The sequence below is a fragment of the Mustela lutreola genome, chromosome 4 (assembly GCF_030435805.1).
Source record: "Mustela lutreola isolate mMusLut2 chromosome 4, mMusLut2.pri, whole genome shotgun sequence".
NCBI classification, from domain to species: domain Eukaryota; kingdom Metazoa; phylum Chordata; class Mammalia; order Carnivora; family Mustelidae; genus Mustela; species Mustela lutreola.
The window spans coordinates 57,393,323-57,412,371 of record NC_081293.1 but is presented as its reverse complement, the minus strand read 5'-3'; the positions used below and the strand labels follow the sequence as shown (position 1 = coordinate 57,412,371).

Genomic DNA, 19,049 nt, shown 5'->3' with positions numbered 1-19,049 from the left:
TCCTCAGTGGAAGATAACCTGGCAAGATACACTTTGGGTCATCAATCTGAAATAAATCAAATAAATATTAAATATAGTCATTATTTTAAATACTCTTACATTCTAACTACTTATGTTTAGCATTTGTGCTTCAATGAGGTGAATAGTTTTTTTTAATTTTATTTTATTTTTTCAGTGTTCCAACATTCATTGTTTATTCACGACAATGAACAGTTTTTTAAATAATGTGAACAGTTAAAAAGGAGAAATAATGGCCAAAATACAAATAAAATTTATTTTTAATATCCTATGTATTCTATAATAGACATAGAATGCAAATTTTTATTTAAAAAAATATTTGCAGTCCTCTTTTATTGATAACATAACTGAGATACTTATTTCATACATTTAAATTATCTTGAGATTTGATAACAATATTTAGCTACAATGTAGCCCAGAAATGAAAATATACAAAATAGTTTTAAGAACACATGTATTTCTACTTGTGGGTACACTTACAAATCATACAAAGATACATATTCATTTTTAAATAAAGACTTTGAAAATGAAACCAGTTCATCTAATTTTTACCAAGTTATGACAAAAAAATCTTTTATGCAAACAAAATTAAAACTGAAGCAGAAATAACACTTTCAACTTAGTTTTCTAATACATCAATTAGATGGTAACTAGACTTATTGTGATGATTATTTTGCAGTAAATACAAATATTGAATCATTACATTGTGTACCTGAAACTAATATATTGCTATATGTCAATTTTACCTCAATAGAAAAATTATAAAGTTAGAACAATTAAAAGTTTGCATTGATCAAAAAGAATCACATCAATTCTACAAATCACTACTTCTGAGGACAGAACCATAATTGTTCCCTTCTCATTATTGTCATGCTTACAATAAAAGATAAAAGGTAATCAAAACACAGTAAATGGAACTCTTATATTTTAAACCATTTTAACATAAAGAATAGTAATTAAATCATGTCTTACATTTCTACTTAAGGTTATATTGCACTAAAATTATTTTACATGGAAGAACTAGTTGATGTATCATGACAAAATACCTTACATTCTTTGACATACACATCTTATATTAATGGATATTTCACAGTCCACTTAAATAAATTTTCTAGTGTATAACAAATCACCTAACAAAAACAAATTTATAATGCTAATCTGTTTTGAGAGCAAAGATATTCAGTATTTATTATTACTGCCTTTGGGAAATACATTGACTTTTAGAAACAAATTTAAGTCAGTCATAGTACCTAGTACCTAGTAATAACATTTGAGCAATACCTGAAAATTCTTCATTTATTGTTGAGTTTCTTCAAGGCTAATTTTTAAATACAACATTTATTTTATTTAAAAACAAAGAGAAAAGTGTCAGTCCCTTTATGCAGTGGAGCAGAATTATGAGAAAAGAGATAATGAGAATAATCTTCAATGCTGGCATCTAAACTACATATTTGTAAGTTTTTTTTTTAAATTTTCTTATTTTTAGTAATCTCGACACACATAGTGGGGTTCAAACTTATGATCCCGAGATTAAGAGTTACATGCTTTTCTGGGTGGGCCAGCCAAGCACCAACGCCTCAAGCTATGTTTTACATAACTTAAAAATTCAGTTTTCACCATTCTGCTGCAATATAACCAAGCCTATTTATTATAATCATAATAAACAATCGTAGAGTCTTTGAAAATCATGATTATAATTAAAACTTGGAATTAAAGCATGATAAAGCTAATGGCAACCTCTTAAATCCCATTTTAAGTTAGTTCTACTTCCAAGTAACACTTTAAAATAGATTCAAATAACCTAACTGATTAGCCAGCATCAGCTTAGGAATTTTTTTCAATGTTCTAAGGTATAACATTTGGCATCAAAAAGCACAGTAAGCACTTCTGATTTGTGACGAATAAAAAAAAAAATCAAGTACTAAAAAACCAGTGGTTCCTGTGACAAGGCAAATATCCCCCTTCAAGTAATGTTCCTCCGAAAATTAAAGTAACATTTTGTTTCTCCCTCTGAGATTTCATTAAGAAAAAGAAAACGTGATTTTCATTAGTTGAGGTGAAAAAACTGCTTCATAAGTTCATATGTTGTGAAAGCCACTGCTTGAGAGGGAACACAGCGAATGTAATTAAGAGATAAACCACGATATAATCCTTTTCGAATTCCATGGTGTCCATAGACATACTTCATAGTCTCCCACATGGTACTGAAAGATAATGATTAAATGACAAAACCATTATACCCACTCATGAAGAGACAATTTCAGGAACCATAATAGCATTTTTAAAAAAGATTTTATTTATTTGATAGAGAGATACAGCATGAGCGGGATCAGAGGGACAAGCAGACTCCCTGCTGAGTGCCATGCCTGGATGGATACAGGGCCCAATTCCAGGACCCTGACATCATGACCTGAGCAAAGTCAGATGCTTATCCAACTGAGCCACCCAGGCGCCAACCCTCCCATAACAGCATTTTTTTTATTTGATACAGAGAGAGATCACAAGCAGGTAGAGAGGCAGGCAGAGAAAGAGGGGGAACCAGGCTCCCTCCTGAGCAGAGAGCCCTATGCAAGGCTCTACCCTAGGACCCTGAGATCATGATCTGAAGCAAAGGCAGAGGCTTAACCTCCTAGTCACCCAGGCACCCCATAACAGCATTTTTAAAAGAAACCAAAATGCCATATTAAATAGCTTTTGGAAGGCAAGTATAAAAACAAGCTGAAAATAATATAATAAAAAATTTTTAACGGGCGCCTGGGTGGCTCAGTGGGTTAAAGCCTCTGCCTTCGGCTCAGATCCGGGATCGAGCCCCGCATCAGGCTCTCTGCTCAGCAGGGAGCCTGCTTCCCCCTTCCCGCCACCTTCCTCTCTGCCTACTTATGATCTCTCTGTCAAATAAATAAATAAAATCTTTAAAAAACAAGCAAACAAACAAAAACCCCACCAAGCTAAAAATTCACAATAAAGCAGCAATTCATTCCAAACAAGTACAAGCATTATATATAGAACTGCCAGGCTCATTAGTTCAATCTAATTTGTTTGGACTATGTCTGTAATATTTACTGGCAACACTATCTCATAATAATATCTGGACAACTAGTAAGACCATAGTCCTATTTCCCTACTCACTTTAAACATTACATTTCCTAAAGAAAATGAACAATGACAGAGAACTTACAGGCACTTTTCAAATTCTGGAAGAACAGTTCCTAACTGCATTCGCCGACGAGTTACATCAAATGGGTAGCTAGAAGAAAAAGGCAGGACTTAAAAATGATTTTTAGTGTTCTACTCAACAATTATTGACTACAAAGCCCTATATATTATTTCCCTAGAAAAGAATGTGTTCCTATGTTTTTTTTGTTTCAGGAGTCCGTATATAAGTCCATAAGGTTTTGCTTTTGCTATGTGGCTCCATTGGTTTAGATGATTCTTTTCTCTCAGCATTACAATACAGTGTTCTATTTATTCCTCAAGGCCAAATTAAATGCTACTTTCTGAAGATTCAAATTGGGTATTTTTCATTGCTGGAAGCTAAGACACAGTTTGTCAACTTTGGCACTATGAACATTTTAGGCTGGGTAATTCTTAATTGTGCGGGGTCTGTCCTGTGCTGCAAGTGCAACCCTGGCCTCTGCCGACTACATGCCAGCTATGACCGTCAAAATGTCTCCAGTCATTAATAAATGTCCACTGGGGGCAAAATTACCCCCAGATGAGAACCACTATTCTATGAGCATTCAGCAAGTCCCCCAGTATACAGTAGACCAACAAAAATTTTTCCTTAAGGACAAAAACCAACAACACACATATTGCATTTAGAAGACAGAGAAAATGCTATGTAAAAAAAAAAAAAAAATACCTGAAATGAAATTTATAAAAGTAATTTCTTATAGGAGTGGGACCACAAGTGATTTTTTAAAATTACTTTTATTTTGCTAATATTGACCACTCGTGTTAGGTCCTATGCCGAACAATTTATGTAAATTATCTCATTGTATCTTCACAACTACGTGAAATAGGTACTATTATCCCAACATTAGTCAATTGAATCTTAAAGACATTCTCCAGTGTGACAAAGCTGTTTTCTACTTTCCTATTCAAAGATTTCCATGGTACACACTGTATACCTAAATGATATGTAACAAAAATAATATACATTTATATACAATTCTATTTTCAATGAAATGTTATAATTGAAAAGAAACTATGTTTTTTAATTGAACAGTTTAAAAAATAACATTACCAGTCACTGAAGCTCCATATGTATTTCAATAGCATCTCCAGGAATTATTTTTTTAAAGGGGATAATAAGAGGAAGAAACTTTATGAGAATTAAGGGACAAAAACCTCAACCTGAAGGATTCAGGAATTGGTTAGCAGAAAGGAGAGAATGGAAGAAGACCAAGTGCAGGGAGTAGAACAAGGGAAATAACGGAAAGAAAGAAAAGGCACATTAGACAATGCTCTACAGTAAAAAATAAGACAGAGTGATAACTAGGAATGTGAAAATTGACTTCAAGATATTACCAGGGCTAGAAGATTAATAGTTATCAGTAATGAATAAGAAAGTTAGAAGTTGAAGATTGTCACCAAGAGGAAGAGAAGAAAGTACAACCTGGACTATGGAGTTTGCACTGATGGCAGAAGTCCAAGTAGAAACATCCAAGAGCTTGCTAGAGAAGTAATGGAGAGTCAGTAACAAAGACTTAAATAGAATTTGTTATCTGTGCAGAAGTGACCACTGAAACCATAAATATAGATGAGCTATTCTAGGTGTCTATGGGAAGAGCAGAGGACTAAAGTCAGGCTGGGCCTTAACAAATCAGCATGAATAGGTAGCAAGATGAGGATATGAATGAAGAAAATAACAGAGAGGTTACTGTTACAAAAACCCAGAACTAGAACAACTGAAAGGAAGCAAAAGAACCGAAAGGGAGCCTTCGGATTTGGTAAGAGTCAATAGGTACAGAATACAGTTTAAGAAAAGAAGTGGGAAAGAAAGGACAAATTTTAAGAATCTAAATTGGAAGTGAGTAGTAAAGAAAAAAGGCAGTAAAAATAAGAAGAGAATCAGGGAGCTGGAGGTTTTCTGAAAATGAGCAAGGTTCCACAGTCAGGTTTATAAAAGTAAATCATACACCTTTTCTTCTTGACCTTCAACCTCGTACGATTAGCTTCCACACAAAGGTACACTGAATCTGCTTTTGCAAAGGTGATCTTTTCATTGTAAAATCTAATAAACACCTTACATTTTGGTACTTATTTTACTATGATTTTTCCTTACCATTGGATACTTTTTTTTTTTTAAGATTTTATTTATTTATTTGACAGAGAGAGAGAAATCACAAGTAGGCAGAAAGGCAGGCGGGGGGGGGGGGGTAGCAGGCTCCCCGCTGAGCAGAGTCATGACCCAAGCTGAAGGCAGAGGCTTAACCCACTGAGCCACCCAGGCACCCAGATACCCTTTTTTGTCTTTGTGACACTACTTCCTCTTTTTCACGATACTCCTCAAGTCACAGAAAGCTTTTCTTCTTGTTCCTGAAAAGTTCCTGCTTCCTAGTGTGCCAGCCTCTTTGATCTCATCTAATCAATCTCTCTTGGGCTGGGAAATTCTTAGAAATCACCTTCCCAATTACAGTATAGTAATACCTTTGTCTGTATTCCCACTACAACTTCTATTAAGATATAATTCTATTGTATTGCCACTGTCTTAAGAATATAGGGTTTTTGAAGCAATAACTTTGTTTTGCCTTCAGCAAAAGTCCTAAAGTCTAGTACACTGCCTGGCACAAAAGAACCCTTCAAGATTTAGTGCAAGAGAAGTGTCTCCTTACACACACACACACAGAACTCAGATTTCAGAAACTCATAAAGGCAAATTCATGGGCGCCTGGGTGGCTCAGTGGGTTAAGCCACTGCCTTCGGCTCAGGTCATGATCTCAGGGTCCTGGGATCAAGTCCCGCATCGGACTCTCTGCTCAGCAGGGAGCCTGCTTCCTCCTCTCTCTCTCTGCCTGCCTCTCTGCCTACTTGTGATCCCTCTCTTTGTCAAATAAATAAGTAAAATCTTTAAAAAAAAAAAAAAGGCAAATTCATAAGAAAATATGTATGATGACCATACTTAATAATTCTATCTTGCTTTTTTAATCTTTCTTTCATTAAAAAAATTTTTTTAAGGATTTTATTTAATTTTTTATTTTTAAGTAATCTCTACACCCAATGTGGAACTCGAACTTACAAGTCCAAGATCAAGAATCACACGCTATATGGACTGAACCATCCAAGTGCCCCTCTTTCTTTCTTTTAAATGAATGCACAGGAATCTGGATGGGTTCAAATTAACTTGGTCAATTTGGCACCTTATTATTTACAACATGCTTAAAGTGCTACATCTGGAAAAATGTATTAGATTACAGCTTATATTTTGCAAGGGATCCTGTGTTTAAATTATCTATTAGAAAAAATAAAATGATTAACTAATGCTGAAAATCAAGACTGAAACTGCGATTAGACTGAATTAAGATGATGAAGAAACTTACGATATTGTCTGTGCTATTGCTCCAGCAACACCACCACAAAGTAAGTTTATGTGGGTTTTCAAAACTAAGACATTAGGATTGTCTGTTGAAGGTCTGCCAAGAAGGGTAGGAGCATGGGAAAGCCCAACACTCTTTAAGGTACCAAAAGTAAAAAATGAAACACCTGAAAAACAAAATATAGATTCACCATGATGCTTAATATTACATGAGTCATAAAAAGACACTATTCTTCATAATAAACAATTAAGGAACAAACTATACATTTCCTGATTTCTGATGTTTGGGTTATTCTATAAGAAAAAGGTTTAATTAACATTTATAAATAACCTAAAGATGACAAAATAACCACCTATAAAAAGTATAGCCGTGGTTTTCATATACTAATATATACTTCAGTTTATTGAATAAAGGCAGTAGTTGGTTATAAATGCCACTTTATTAATAGAATTAAATAGTTTCCAAGGTTTCACATGGGTGAAAGTTAAAATTCATGACTAATAATTACAAGTAAATATGACAACTTATATAAATATTAACAATGATGGTGATAAGATAAAAAAAACAAAGTGACAAAGAGTGACAAAGAATTGTTATTTTAACTCAGCATCTAATTTTGTCTTCAGGGCAGAGTTGTAACCATGAAAGAAATGTTCATATTGGATCACAAGACATGTGAAATCTAATAAATATTAATTTATCAATAACATGTACTTGGTGCTTGCTGAACATTTACATGATTTTATAATAGACCCATTAAAGTCTATATTAACAAAATCAAGAATGGAATTCAAGCAATTCTAATAATTTTTTTAACTTTTTTTTTAAAGATTTTATTTATTTATTTGACAGAGAGAGAGATCACAAATAGGCAGAGAGACAGACAGAGAGAGAGATGAGGAGAGGCAGGCTCCCTGCTGAGCAGAGAGCCCAATGCAGGACTCCGATCCCAAGCCCCTGGGATCATGACCTGAGCCGAAGGCAGAGGCTTAACCCACTGAGCCACCCAGGCGCCCCCAAGCAATTCTAATAATTAAACATTACTCAAGATAACTTGATATCTACTAAGTTGTAAAATATATTTAAAATATTCTTGATGCTTAATAAATGAGCACTAACAAAAATTCAGTCTAGGTGAATACCTCAATATATACATTTATTCTTTATACAAAATTCTTATTACAGTATTTTGAACTGGTGATATATAATTTTAGAATATTCATATACTTTTATATTTGGGAAGTCTATTTTAAAGACAATCTAAAATCTGAAAAGGTTCATAATGAGGAAATTAATTGCAGGTTAAAAGTAAGTTAAAAAATTAGAAATATCTAAATGATGTGGAATAGTATTCAGTGAAATATGACAACTAATAAAAATGACATTTGTAAAGAATATTCAAACATATGAAAAATGTTTGGGAAATGGGGAAAAATGAAGAAACAAAATTATGTATATATATAATTAGGTTAAAAATATTTTAAAAACAAAAAACTTAGAGAAGAAAATAGAGCAAAAAATTATAAAGTTCTGCTTCCAACATAACAGCAATATAGGTACTCTGAATGACTATGTCATTGCTACTGGACTTCCAAAAAGGCTGAGAAGGTCTTTGAGAACCCCAGCACCACAGCCTTCCAAAAATATAAGCTGGAACCCACTAGGGAGTTGTGGGCCCATGAGAGAGGTGAAGTAACTCTAAATAATGAAGCCAATAGCAGAAAGCTATTGAGATGGATCTTGCCACTGGGTCTGCAGAAGATGGAATCACTGGGTCTGAAACTTGGGAGATTAAGATCAAGTAATGGACTCATAATTAAAGACCAACAACCATAGAAAGGGGCAAGTAAATTTATACAAAACAGTGGGTAAGAGTTCAGAAAATAAGCAAACAAGAAAGAAATTTTTAAAAACATAAAAAGAAAAGCCCACGGGTAGAAATCAAATAGCAGAGTATAGAAACAAGTACAAATTTTTAAAAATACCCAATTATATAATGATTGCAAAAGGAATACCTAAAACACAAAGACATGAAAAAGCAGCAAATAAAAAGCTGAAAATATACTAGGCAAATACTCATGGTTTTGTTTGAAAAGCAAAAGTGTATGGTTATGCTTTAAAAGAAAAAGCATACAGGGGGCCTCGGTGGCTCAGTGGGTTGAGCCTCTGCCTTTGGCTCAGGTCATGATCTCAGGGTCCTGGGATCGAGTCCCACATCGGGCTCTATGCTCAGTGGAGAGCCTGCTTCCCCCTCTCTTTCTGCCTGCCTCTCTGCCTACTTGTGATTTCTCTCTCTCTGTGTCATACAAATAAATAAAATCTTTAAAAAAAAAAAAAGCATAGAGCATATTTCAGAATACTGAAATACTGTAGATGAAATAAAATGGATTTGCATTAAAACAATTTGGGATGAGAGTGGAGGGAGTATTTAGGGGCATAGGTGAAAAAAGATTGGTTAGTGAGTTGATCATTGTTGAAGGTAGGTGCTAGGTGCATGGTAGCTCAGTATACTATTATCTACTTTTGAACATTTTGAAAATTTCCACATTTTAAGTAAAAACAATGAATAAAATAAACTCATGGGATACAGCTGAAGTAGGATTTAGCAGGGGAAAGACTTTATTAGGGAAAAAAAACCCCAAAGGTTGAAAATAAATGAGGTAAGCATCCAGCTGAAGAATAAACCTAAGGAAGGAGATAATTAAGAAATGAGTAAGAATCAATGAAATGGAAAATAAAGGTAGACTAGAGAAGAAAACAAAAGCCAAAACTGATTCCTTGTAAAAATCTAATAAATGATTAAACAAATAAAAATGAAAAAAGGACAATAGAACAGATGTAAAAAAAAAAAAATATGAAATAAGGGAAATCTTTAGTCAAAAAAAAAAAGGAAACTAATACAAAAGGGTCAAGTTCAAAATGGTAAAGAAAGGTACGAATTACCGAAAATGGTCCACAAAAGATAGAAAATCTGAATGGTTCTACAACCATTTAAGAAATTAGACCAGTATTTAAGAATCATCCACAATGAGGAGTGCCTGGGTGGCTCAGTGGGTTAAAGCCTCTGCTTTAGGTCATGATCTCAGGGTCCTGGGTTCAAGCCCCGCATTGGGCTCTCTGCTTAGCAGGGAGACTGCTTCCTCCTCTCTATCTGCCTGTCTCTTTGCCTACTTGTGATCTCTGCCTATCAAAATAAATAAATAAGGGGCGCCTGGGTGGCTCAGGGGGTTAAGCCTCTGCCTTCGGCTCAGGTCGTGATCTCAGGGTCCTGGGATCGAGCCCCGCATCAGGCTCTCTGCTCAGCGGGGAGCCTGCTTCCCCCTTCTCTCTCTCTGCCTGCCTCTCTCCCTACTTGTGGTCTCTCTCTCTCTGTGTCCAATAAATAAATAAAAACTTTAAAAAAAAATAATAAATAAATAAATAAATAAATAAATAAAATATTTTTTAAAAATCATCCACAATAAAAACTTTCAAAAAACAGATAATTCTAATCATTTTATTAGAGATTATTCCTGAAGATGGAAAATGAGGAAATTCTCATCAACTCATTTGTAAGACCTATATAATTTTGATACCCAAACCACAGAAGGATATTACAAAAAGAAAATTACAAGCTAATCTCATTTAGGAACACAGATGTAAAACTTCTAAGAACAATAAGCAAACTTAATTCAACAGGACATAAAAAGGTCATTTTTTCATAATCAATTTGGGTTGATCTTAGAACACCTATTATGACCATTCATCATATTAACAGATTAAAGGAAAAAACTGTATGACCACGTTCGTAAATATAGGAAAGGATGTCTAATAAAATTCAACATCAATTCACATAAATTCTTACCAAAACTTCCTTTATGCCATATATGAACATTATGCTAAGTAAAGAAGTATTACAAACAGTCCCTTTAAAATCATTAAGGAGCTAAAATGCCCAGTAACTTCACTTCTGTTCACTGCTATACTGTAGGTCCTTAGCTGTTATAGTAAGCTAAGATAAACATAAATAAATAAGGAAATAAGGATTAAAATGGAAATAAGAAAAATGGTATTATTTGTACAGGATATGAATTTCCCACACAGAAACCCCAAAGCATCTATAAGTAATGTAGCAGCTGGCTATAATATCAATAAGTAGGATAATGGCTAGCTATAGGGTCAGATAAAATTAAATCAAACAACAAACTGAAATGCAATTTTCTAAAAGACACAACACAGCTTATATGGTATCTATAAATATATCTAACAAAAATGTGCAAGATCTGTATAAAATTTCATTCAAAATCCCAACAAGGGTTTTTGTGCCATATCAAAAACTAATTCTAAAAAGTGCATAGAATAAGAGAATATCTATAGTTCTTATTTTCCTTTAAAAAAAAAAAGGTTTCCCTCTCTCTCTCTCTGCCTCCCTCTCTGCCTGCTTGTGATCTCTCTCTGTCAAATAAATAAATAAAATCTTAAAAAAAAAAAAAAAAAAGAGAGAGAGAGAGAGAAAAGGGGCGCTTGGGTGACTCAGTGGGTTGAAGCCTCTGCTTTCAGCTCAGATCATGGTCTCAGGATCCTGGGATCGAGCCCCCCACTGGGCTCTTTGCTGGGCGGGGGGCCTGCTTCCCTCTCTCTCTCTGCCTCTCTCTCTGCCTGCTTGTGATCTCTCTCTCTCTGTCAAATAAATAAATAAGATCTTAAAAAAAAAAAAAAAGTTAAAGGGACTTGTCCTACCAAATATAAAGATTCATAAAATTGCACCTATTATGTTCAGAAGTACCACTACTGCAGATCACTGGGGAAAGGAGGGGCTATTTAATAAATGGTCCTCGATCAAATGATTATCCTCAAGGAAGAAAAAAATAAATCCAGAGTGAATAAGGACTTGAATACAAAATGCTAAAATTTAAAAATCATTCTTAAAAAAGAATAAGAGAGGGACACCTGAGTGGCTCGGTTGGTGAAGCAGCTGCCTTCAGCTCGGGTCATGATCCCAGCGTCCTGGGATCGAGTCCCACATCGGGCTCTTTGCTCCGCAGGGAGCCTGCTTCTCCCTCTGACTCTGCCTTCCACTCTGTCTGCCTATGCTCGCTCTCGCTCACTCTCTCTCTGACAAATAAATAAATAAAATCTTTAAAAAAAAAAAGAATAAGAGATCAAGATTCTGGCAAATTTGAAAATACCTGCATATGGAGCCATTCCTAATATAGTGGGCATCAGACCTCTGTAAAATCCAAGGAAACCTCCTTCCTTTTGAATGAAGAAAAATTAGAAGGAAGATTACATTGTGCTTAGTATGAAAACATCAAAAAACAAAAGCATACATTCCAATGAAAAAATTATTTTGGAACCCCACCCCGAAACATAGATGTGTCACAATTATTAATATCTATAACCATAAACAAAAGAGTTTAGGTAACATTCAAATTATCAGTGGAGCTTGAGACTCTTGATCTTGGGGTCAAGAGTTCAAGCCCCATGTTGAACATGGAGCTTACATAAAAAAGAGGGGGGCACAATATAGGTGAGAAAAGTAAATGTGAAATACCTTTGCATAAATCGTTTTGAATGCATGAATAATTCCTGTGTAAGTGTGTTCCCCTTTCACCTGGAATGCTAGGCGTACTCTCACCATGTCAAGAGGGTAAGTACAGATAACTGCTGTCATACCTGAAAAAAAAGTAGAAACTTAAATGTAAAATCATCTATATGTATCTTCCTATCATTAGGAGTGCTCTCGAATTATAGCAATGTTGAAAACCCAATACAATAAATATTACTGATAGAATATCATCAGCTGAAAAACAGCATTGTAAGCAAAGGGTCAATCTGTAAAGTCTTTTCAAATTCTTCTCACTGTGAACTTTTATTATTAACACGAAAATAGTACTGTGAGCATTTTTAAAAATTCTATTTCTTGTCTATTCCCAGGTAAGATACCAGATAGAAGAAACCATCTCCTAGCACTAGGCAAGATATTTGACTTTTTATTTACTATCTCTGATCCTAAAATGAAGAGATGCTTTACTTATCAAAGGAATTATTTTTTTGTAAGATTTTATTTATTGAGAGAGTGAGCGCACGCACAGGGGCAGGGGGAAAGGGAAATGCAGAAGCAGACTCTGCACTGAGCAGGGAGCATGGCTCAATCCCAGGAAACTAGGATGATGACCTGAGCCAAAGGCAGACACTTAACCCACTGAGCGACCCAGGCGCCCCTTAGAATTCTTATAAAAATATTTTAAAGGCATTTTTTTTAAACTTCAAAGCAGGATCATTATTTTCTTCTTAGTATTTTTGAAAATTTGTTGTTGATGAAACATAATAAAAATATAAATGCTCATAGTCCTAGAAAAATTTGTTTTAGGAATAAAAATCCAATAAGTAGATTTAGTATTAAGTTTTAGATTTTCATCAATAAATACAATTTTCAAATTGCATGAACTATCCAGGTGGGTTATTTTTTAAAATCTTTTTTTTTTTAAGATTTTATTTATTGGGGCGCCTGGGTGGCTCAGTGGGTTAAGCCGCTGCCTTCGGCACAGGTCATGATCTCAGGGTCCTGGGATCGAGTCCCGAATCGGGCTCTCTGCTCAGCAGGGAGCCTGCTTCCTTCTCTCTCTCTCTGCCTGCCTCTCAGTGTACCTGTAATTTCTGTCAAATAAATAAATAAAATCTTTAAAAAAAAAAAAAAGATTTTATTTATTTACTTGTCAGAGAGAGAGAGAGAGCGAGCACATGCAGACAGAATGGCAGGAAGAGACAGAGAGAGAAGCAGGCTCCCTACTAAGTAAGGAGCCCGATGTGGGACTCGATCCCAGGAACGCTGGGATCATGACCTGAGCTGAAGGCAGCCGCTTAACCAACTGAGCCACCCAGGCGTACCAATTTTTTAATTAAATCATGTGTTTTTAAAATAAGTATTACTTTTTTAAAATTTTAATTCCAGTACAGTTAACATAGTGTTAGTTTAGGGTATACAATAATAGTTTCAACAACTCTATACATTCTTAGGAGCTAGAGAATATTCTCTAGCTCTATGTATGTTGTTGCAAATGACAAGATTTCATTCTTTTTTTATGCCTAAAATAATATTCCAGTGTGTGTATGTATGTCTCACATCTTCTTTATCCATGCTTCTATTGATGGATACTTGGACTGCTTCCATAATTTGGCTTTTTTAAATAATGCTGCAATAATCATGAGAGTGCATACATCCTTTGGAATTAATATTTTTGTATTCTTTGGGTAAATATGCAGTAGTGGAATTACTGGATCATATGGTAATTCTACTTCTAATTATTTGAGGAACTTCTATACTGTCTTCAACCAGTTTGTGTTCCCACCAACAGTGCACGAGGGTTCCTGTATCTCCATAGCCTTGCCGATACTGTTTCTTGAGTTGTTTTAGCCATTCTGGTCAAAGTGTGAGGTGATATCTCATTGTGGTTTTGATTTGCATTTCTCTGATGATGAGTGATGTTGAGGATCTTATGCGTCCATTGGCCATCTGCATATCTTCTTTGGAGAAATGTCTGTTCATGTCTTCTGTCCATTTTTTAATTGGATTATTTGGTTTTTTTTTTTTTATGTTGGGTTGTATCAGTTCTTTATATATTTTGGATACTAATGTTTTATTGGATATATCATTTGCAAATGTCTTCACCCATTCGGTAAGTTGTCTTTCAGTTTTTTGATAGTTTACTATGCAGAGCTTTTTAATTATTATTATTTTTTAAACTTTTTAAAAGATTTTATTTATTATTTGAGAGAGAGAGAGTGAGAGACAGCACGAGCAGAGTGAACAGCAAAGGGAGCAGCAGAGGGAGAAGGAGAAGCAGGCTCTCCACCAAGCAGGGAGCCCCATGCAAGGCTGGATCCCAGGACCCTGGGATCATGACCTAGGGGAAGGTAGATACTCAACCAATTGAGTCACCCAAGCGCCCGAATTTATGTGAAGTAATGTAATTTAATTTTAAATACGAACAATACTTTAGATCAAAATTAGCCTAATGATGGTCAGAACAGGTTTGACTGTGGAAGAAAAGGCTGATTTATGATTAGCATATCTGTGGTATAGCTGTGACATTTTAATCCTTACATATTTAGTTTGCCCATACAATAAAGACTATGTGCCAAGCACACCACATCAGGTGCCTTACAAATACCACCTCTAATACATGCCAAACACCACCAATAATCCTACAAGGTAGAAGATGGATATTATATTTTTTAAGATTTTATTTATTTATTTGACAGACAGAGATCACAAGTAGGCAGAGAGGCAGGCAGAGGGGGGTGGGGGGAGCAGGCTCCCTGCTCAGCAGAGAGCCCCATTTGGGGCTCGATCCCAGGACCCTGGGATCATGACCTGAGCTGAAGGCAGAGGCTTTAACCCACTGAGCCACCCAGGCACCTGAAGATGGATATTATTATTACTGCTTTACAAATTCAGAATACTGAGGTTCAAATCAGTTAAGTAATTGACCAAATTCATAGTTTTCTGTATCAAAGAATAGGATTCAAAACAAAGTTTTCTGGCTCATCCCATGACATATGTTGCTTTCTTGTAATTTTGTTTTATTATTCAACATTTGCTTAGTGATTTTTAAACTTAATTTTTTATTTCAGAAATTCTAGTTGTCTTCTTACTTGCTTTAGGTGGCTTAACATGAAATAGCTGAATTTACAAAGTGGCAAATGATAAATTGGTAGAAAATGAGTGCATTCAGAAATCAGAAATGGAAAACAGGGCATTAGCTTAAAAGTTGCACAACCATGAGTCAGAAAAGTAATTGGCAAGAACTTAAGTCAGACTGAGGAATGGGCATAACCTAATTGTACGTCAGAGAATGGCAAAAAATAATACCAACGATTACTGGAATGCTAAACTTGTGATCTAGTTTCACAATATTTTAGCCATCTTTTTTTTTTTAAGATTTTTATTTATTTGACAGAGAGAGAGAGATAACAAATAGGCAGAGAGACAGGCAGAGAGAGGGGGAAGTAGGCTCCCTGCTGAGCAGAGAGCCCGATGCGGGACTCAATCCCAAGACCCTGAGATCATGATCTGAGCCAAAGGCACAGGCTTAACCCACTGAGCCACCCAGGCACCCCTATTTTAGCCATGTTTTCATATATTTCTTTTAAATTAAAAAGAAAAAAAATCAATCTAATCTTCCTAAAGAAAAACAAAACCTGTTAATATCTGTTAAGAAAAAACAACGAGCGTTGTGGGGGGCAGCACCTGGATGGCTCAGTTGGTTAAGCAGTTAAGAGTTAAGCAGTTATTAAGCAATTAAATGTCTGCCTTCAGCTCAGGTCATGACCCAGGGCCCTCAGCTGGAGGCCCCTGTCAGGCTCTCTGCTCAGTGGGAATGTGGTTCTCCCTTTCTCTGCTGCTTGTACTGCTTGTACTTTCTGTCAAATAATAAATAAATTTAAAAACAAAAAAGAAAAACCCTTTAAAAAAAACAACATCAGGGGGTGCCTGGATGGCTCAGTTGGTTAAGTATCTGCCTTCAGCTCAGGTCATTATCCTAGCATCCTGGGATGGAGCCCCACATGGGGTTCTCTGCTCAGCAAGGCGTCTGCTTCTCCCTCTCTCCCTCTGCCCACTCATGCTTCCTTTTCTCTCTCCATCTCTGAAATAGCTAATAAAATTGGGGAGCATGGGTGGCTCAGCCGGTTAAGCATCTGCCTTCAGCTCAGATCATGATCTCCGGGTCCTGGGATTGAGCCCTGCATCGGGCTCCCTGCTCAGCAGGGAGTCTGTGTATCCCTCTCTCTCTGGGGTTCCCCCTGCTTATGAGCTCTCTCTCTGTGTCAAATAAATAAAATCTTTAAAAATAATAATAAATAATAATAAAATATTTTTTAAAAAAGAAACAACAGGCCCAAAATGGAGTCACTTGCGCTAAGCTCATATCACCAGACCAACTCTTAATACTTAACCTAAATGCAATTTCAACCTTCTCCAGGAACGTGCCCACTCTTTCTTTATCTCTTCCCCGTTCTGGTTATAAAAGTCTTCCAGCCCACATTTCTACTTGCTAGATGGGATGCTGCCCAATGATGAGTTGCTGAAAAAGCCAACCTGATCTTCAAATTTTCTCAGTTGAATGTTGTTACACAGGGATATAAAAATCACCAAGTTTTGTTATTGTTTTTCAATATTCCTGAAAATAACTTAATGATTTCAATGTAATTTTAAGCCCTGGAATGTAAGCAGAGAATTCTTAATAATTCTGCACTCTGAAATCCTGAAAACTAATTAGTGACTTTATTTTTGGAATGAAGGGGAGGTAAGAAATATTCTTCTGATAATCATATTTTACCCTTCACTCTAAGTATAAAACTATGAAGCCCTCTACAGGGCTAGATGTAGACTTCTACAAATCCTAACTATGGAAAAAGATTATGATGTCTTACATTGTTCAAACTAAAAATAATATTACAGTGTAAAATAAGTTTGAGGATATCCAACTAAGTTCTGATTTTCCTCACAATGACTATATTTTCCTCACAAGGTTTTCAAAATACCAAAACTCCCTGCTTTGCTGGGGACGTACGCAGGGGTATAGTCTACCTGTCAAGTAATCTAGCACTAGCATTATTTTCTTGGTTTGAACTTTTCTTATTTCAACTAATCTATTTTTAATTTTTAAACTATTTATTTTTTACTTATGATCAAAATTGTTCAAATCATCAAAAGAACTTATAAGTATGGACTCTAGAGTGAGCCTGATTGAGTTCAAATTAGACTCTACCTCTAACTAGCTGTGTGACCTTGAGCAAACTACTTAACCTGGGTGTCAACTTCAGAATCTATGAGGGTTTTTATAAAGTTTAAGTGAGTTAATATATGGTTAATATATGTAAATAAATGCTGAATATAATTCCCAACATAAACTAAATATTATATTTAATGTTAGCTGTTATTATTCTCCCAGTCTTTTTCAAGCTATTCTTTTTTAAAAATATTTATTTATTTATTTATTTATTTTTAAAGATTTTATTTATTTAAGATTTTATTTATTTATTTGACAGAGAGAGATCACAAGTAGGCAGAGAAGCAGGCAGAGAGGGGGAAGCAGGCTCCCCGCTGAGGAGAGAGCCTGATGCGGACTCGATCCCAGGACCCTGAGATCATGACCTGAGCCAAAGGCAGAGGCTTTAACCCACTGAGCCACCTAGGCGCCCCACTATTCATCTTTTCATTCCTTTCTTTTATGAACCAAATCATTTGTCTGCTCTTTTTACCTGAATTCTTTCATTCTTAATCACTTCCTGCACATCAAGAATTCAAATAAAAAAAGTTTTTTTAATAATATAAAAAGAGGGGTGCCTGGGTGGCTCAGTGGGTTAAAGCCTCTGCCTTCGGCTCAGGTCATGATCTCAGGGTCCTGGGATCGAGCCCCACATTGGGCTCTCTGCTCAGCAGGGAGCCTACTTCCCTCTCTCTCTCTCTGCCTGCCTCTCTGCCTACTTGTGATCTCTGTCTGTCAATAAAATAAAATAAATAAAATTTTGAAGAAAAAAATAATAATATAAAAAGAAAAAGAAAAAGAAACAATGAGAGGACTACTGAAGAAGAATATGTAATAAAGTGGGAAGTCAGCTTGACTGCTGGTAATCAGACTGACATATATATCAGTCATCCACATGGTGACTGGGGTTTTTCAATTCATAAACACAGTGTCTCCCATTTTGACCTTTTTTCTATACTCACTTATCTCTTCATTACTATTCTTTTTTTTTTTTAAGATTTTATTTATATATTTGACAGACAGAGATCACAAGTAGGCAGAAAGGCAGGCTGAAAGAGAGAGAGGAAGAAGCAGGCTCCCTGCCGAGCAGAGAGCCCGATGTGGGACTCAGTCCCAGGATCCTGGGATCATGACCTGGGCTGGAGGCAGAGGCCCAACCCACTGAGCCACCCAGGCGCCCCCTTCCTTACTATTCTAACTAGCACTGCTTTTCAGAGAGGCCAAAAAATTACAATTAAGGGAAATCAGAAACTACCTACCTCTGATAGTGGTGGTGATATTTTTCTTCTTCCCCCATTTTACAACCACAATCCAATACAGAAACCAGTATATCTTCACCTACCAGGAAGCACAAGACTCAATCAAGTTGAGATGTGCCTGCAATTTTTGTGTATGTGCAAAACTTCTCTTTCCCTCCCTTAGTCAAGAAACTGAGGACTTGGGGTGCCTGGGAGGGTCAGTGGGTTAAAGCCTCTGCCGTCGGCTCAGGTCATGATCCCAGGGTCCTGGGATCGAGCCCCGCATCGGGTTCTCTGCTCAGTGGGGAGCCTGCTTCCTCCTCTCTCTCTGCCTGTTTCTCTGCCTACTTGTGATCTCCGTCTGTCAAATGAATAAATAAAATCTTTAAAAAAGAAAAAAAAAAAAAGAAAGAAACTGAGGACTTAATGATGAATCCAGTCTGACTGACTGCTTTTTTTTTTTTTTTTTTTTTTTTTTTTTTTGACTGACTGCTTTTTCC

The 19,049-nt window shown here is 35.8% G+C and overlaps 1 protein-coding gene across 3 annotated transcripts in view; it reads right to left on the bottom strand.

Annotated features, from left to right (window-relative positions):
• Positions 1-251: 251 nt before the first annotated feature.
• Positions 252-19,049, bottom strand: part of SLC25A16 (solute carrier family 25 member 16) — a 49,162-nt gene continuing 30,364 nt past the window's right edge. For 2 of the 3 annotated variants that reach the window (XM_059170088.1, XM_059170090.1), the window contains 5 exons: positions 12,091-12,212; positions 11,726-11,792; positions 6,561-6,723; positions 3,197-3,265; positions 252-2,222 (listed from right to left, as the gene is read on the bottom strand). In XM_059170088.1, coding sequence (XP_059026071.1) covers positions 2,066-2,222; positions 3,197-3,265; positions 6,561-6,723; positions 11,726-11,792; positions 12,091-12,212 — 578 coding nt within the window. In that variant the 3' untranslated portion in view covers positions 252-2,065. The remainder of the gene's footprint in view (positions 2,223-3,196; positions 3,266-6,560; positions 6,724-11,725; positions 11,793-12,090; positions 12,213-19,049) is intronic. The other variant, XM_059170089.1, reaches the window with a different exon arrangement.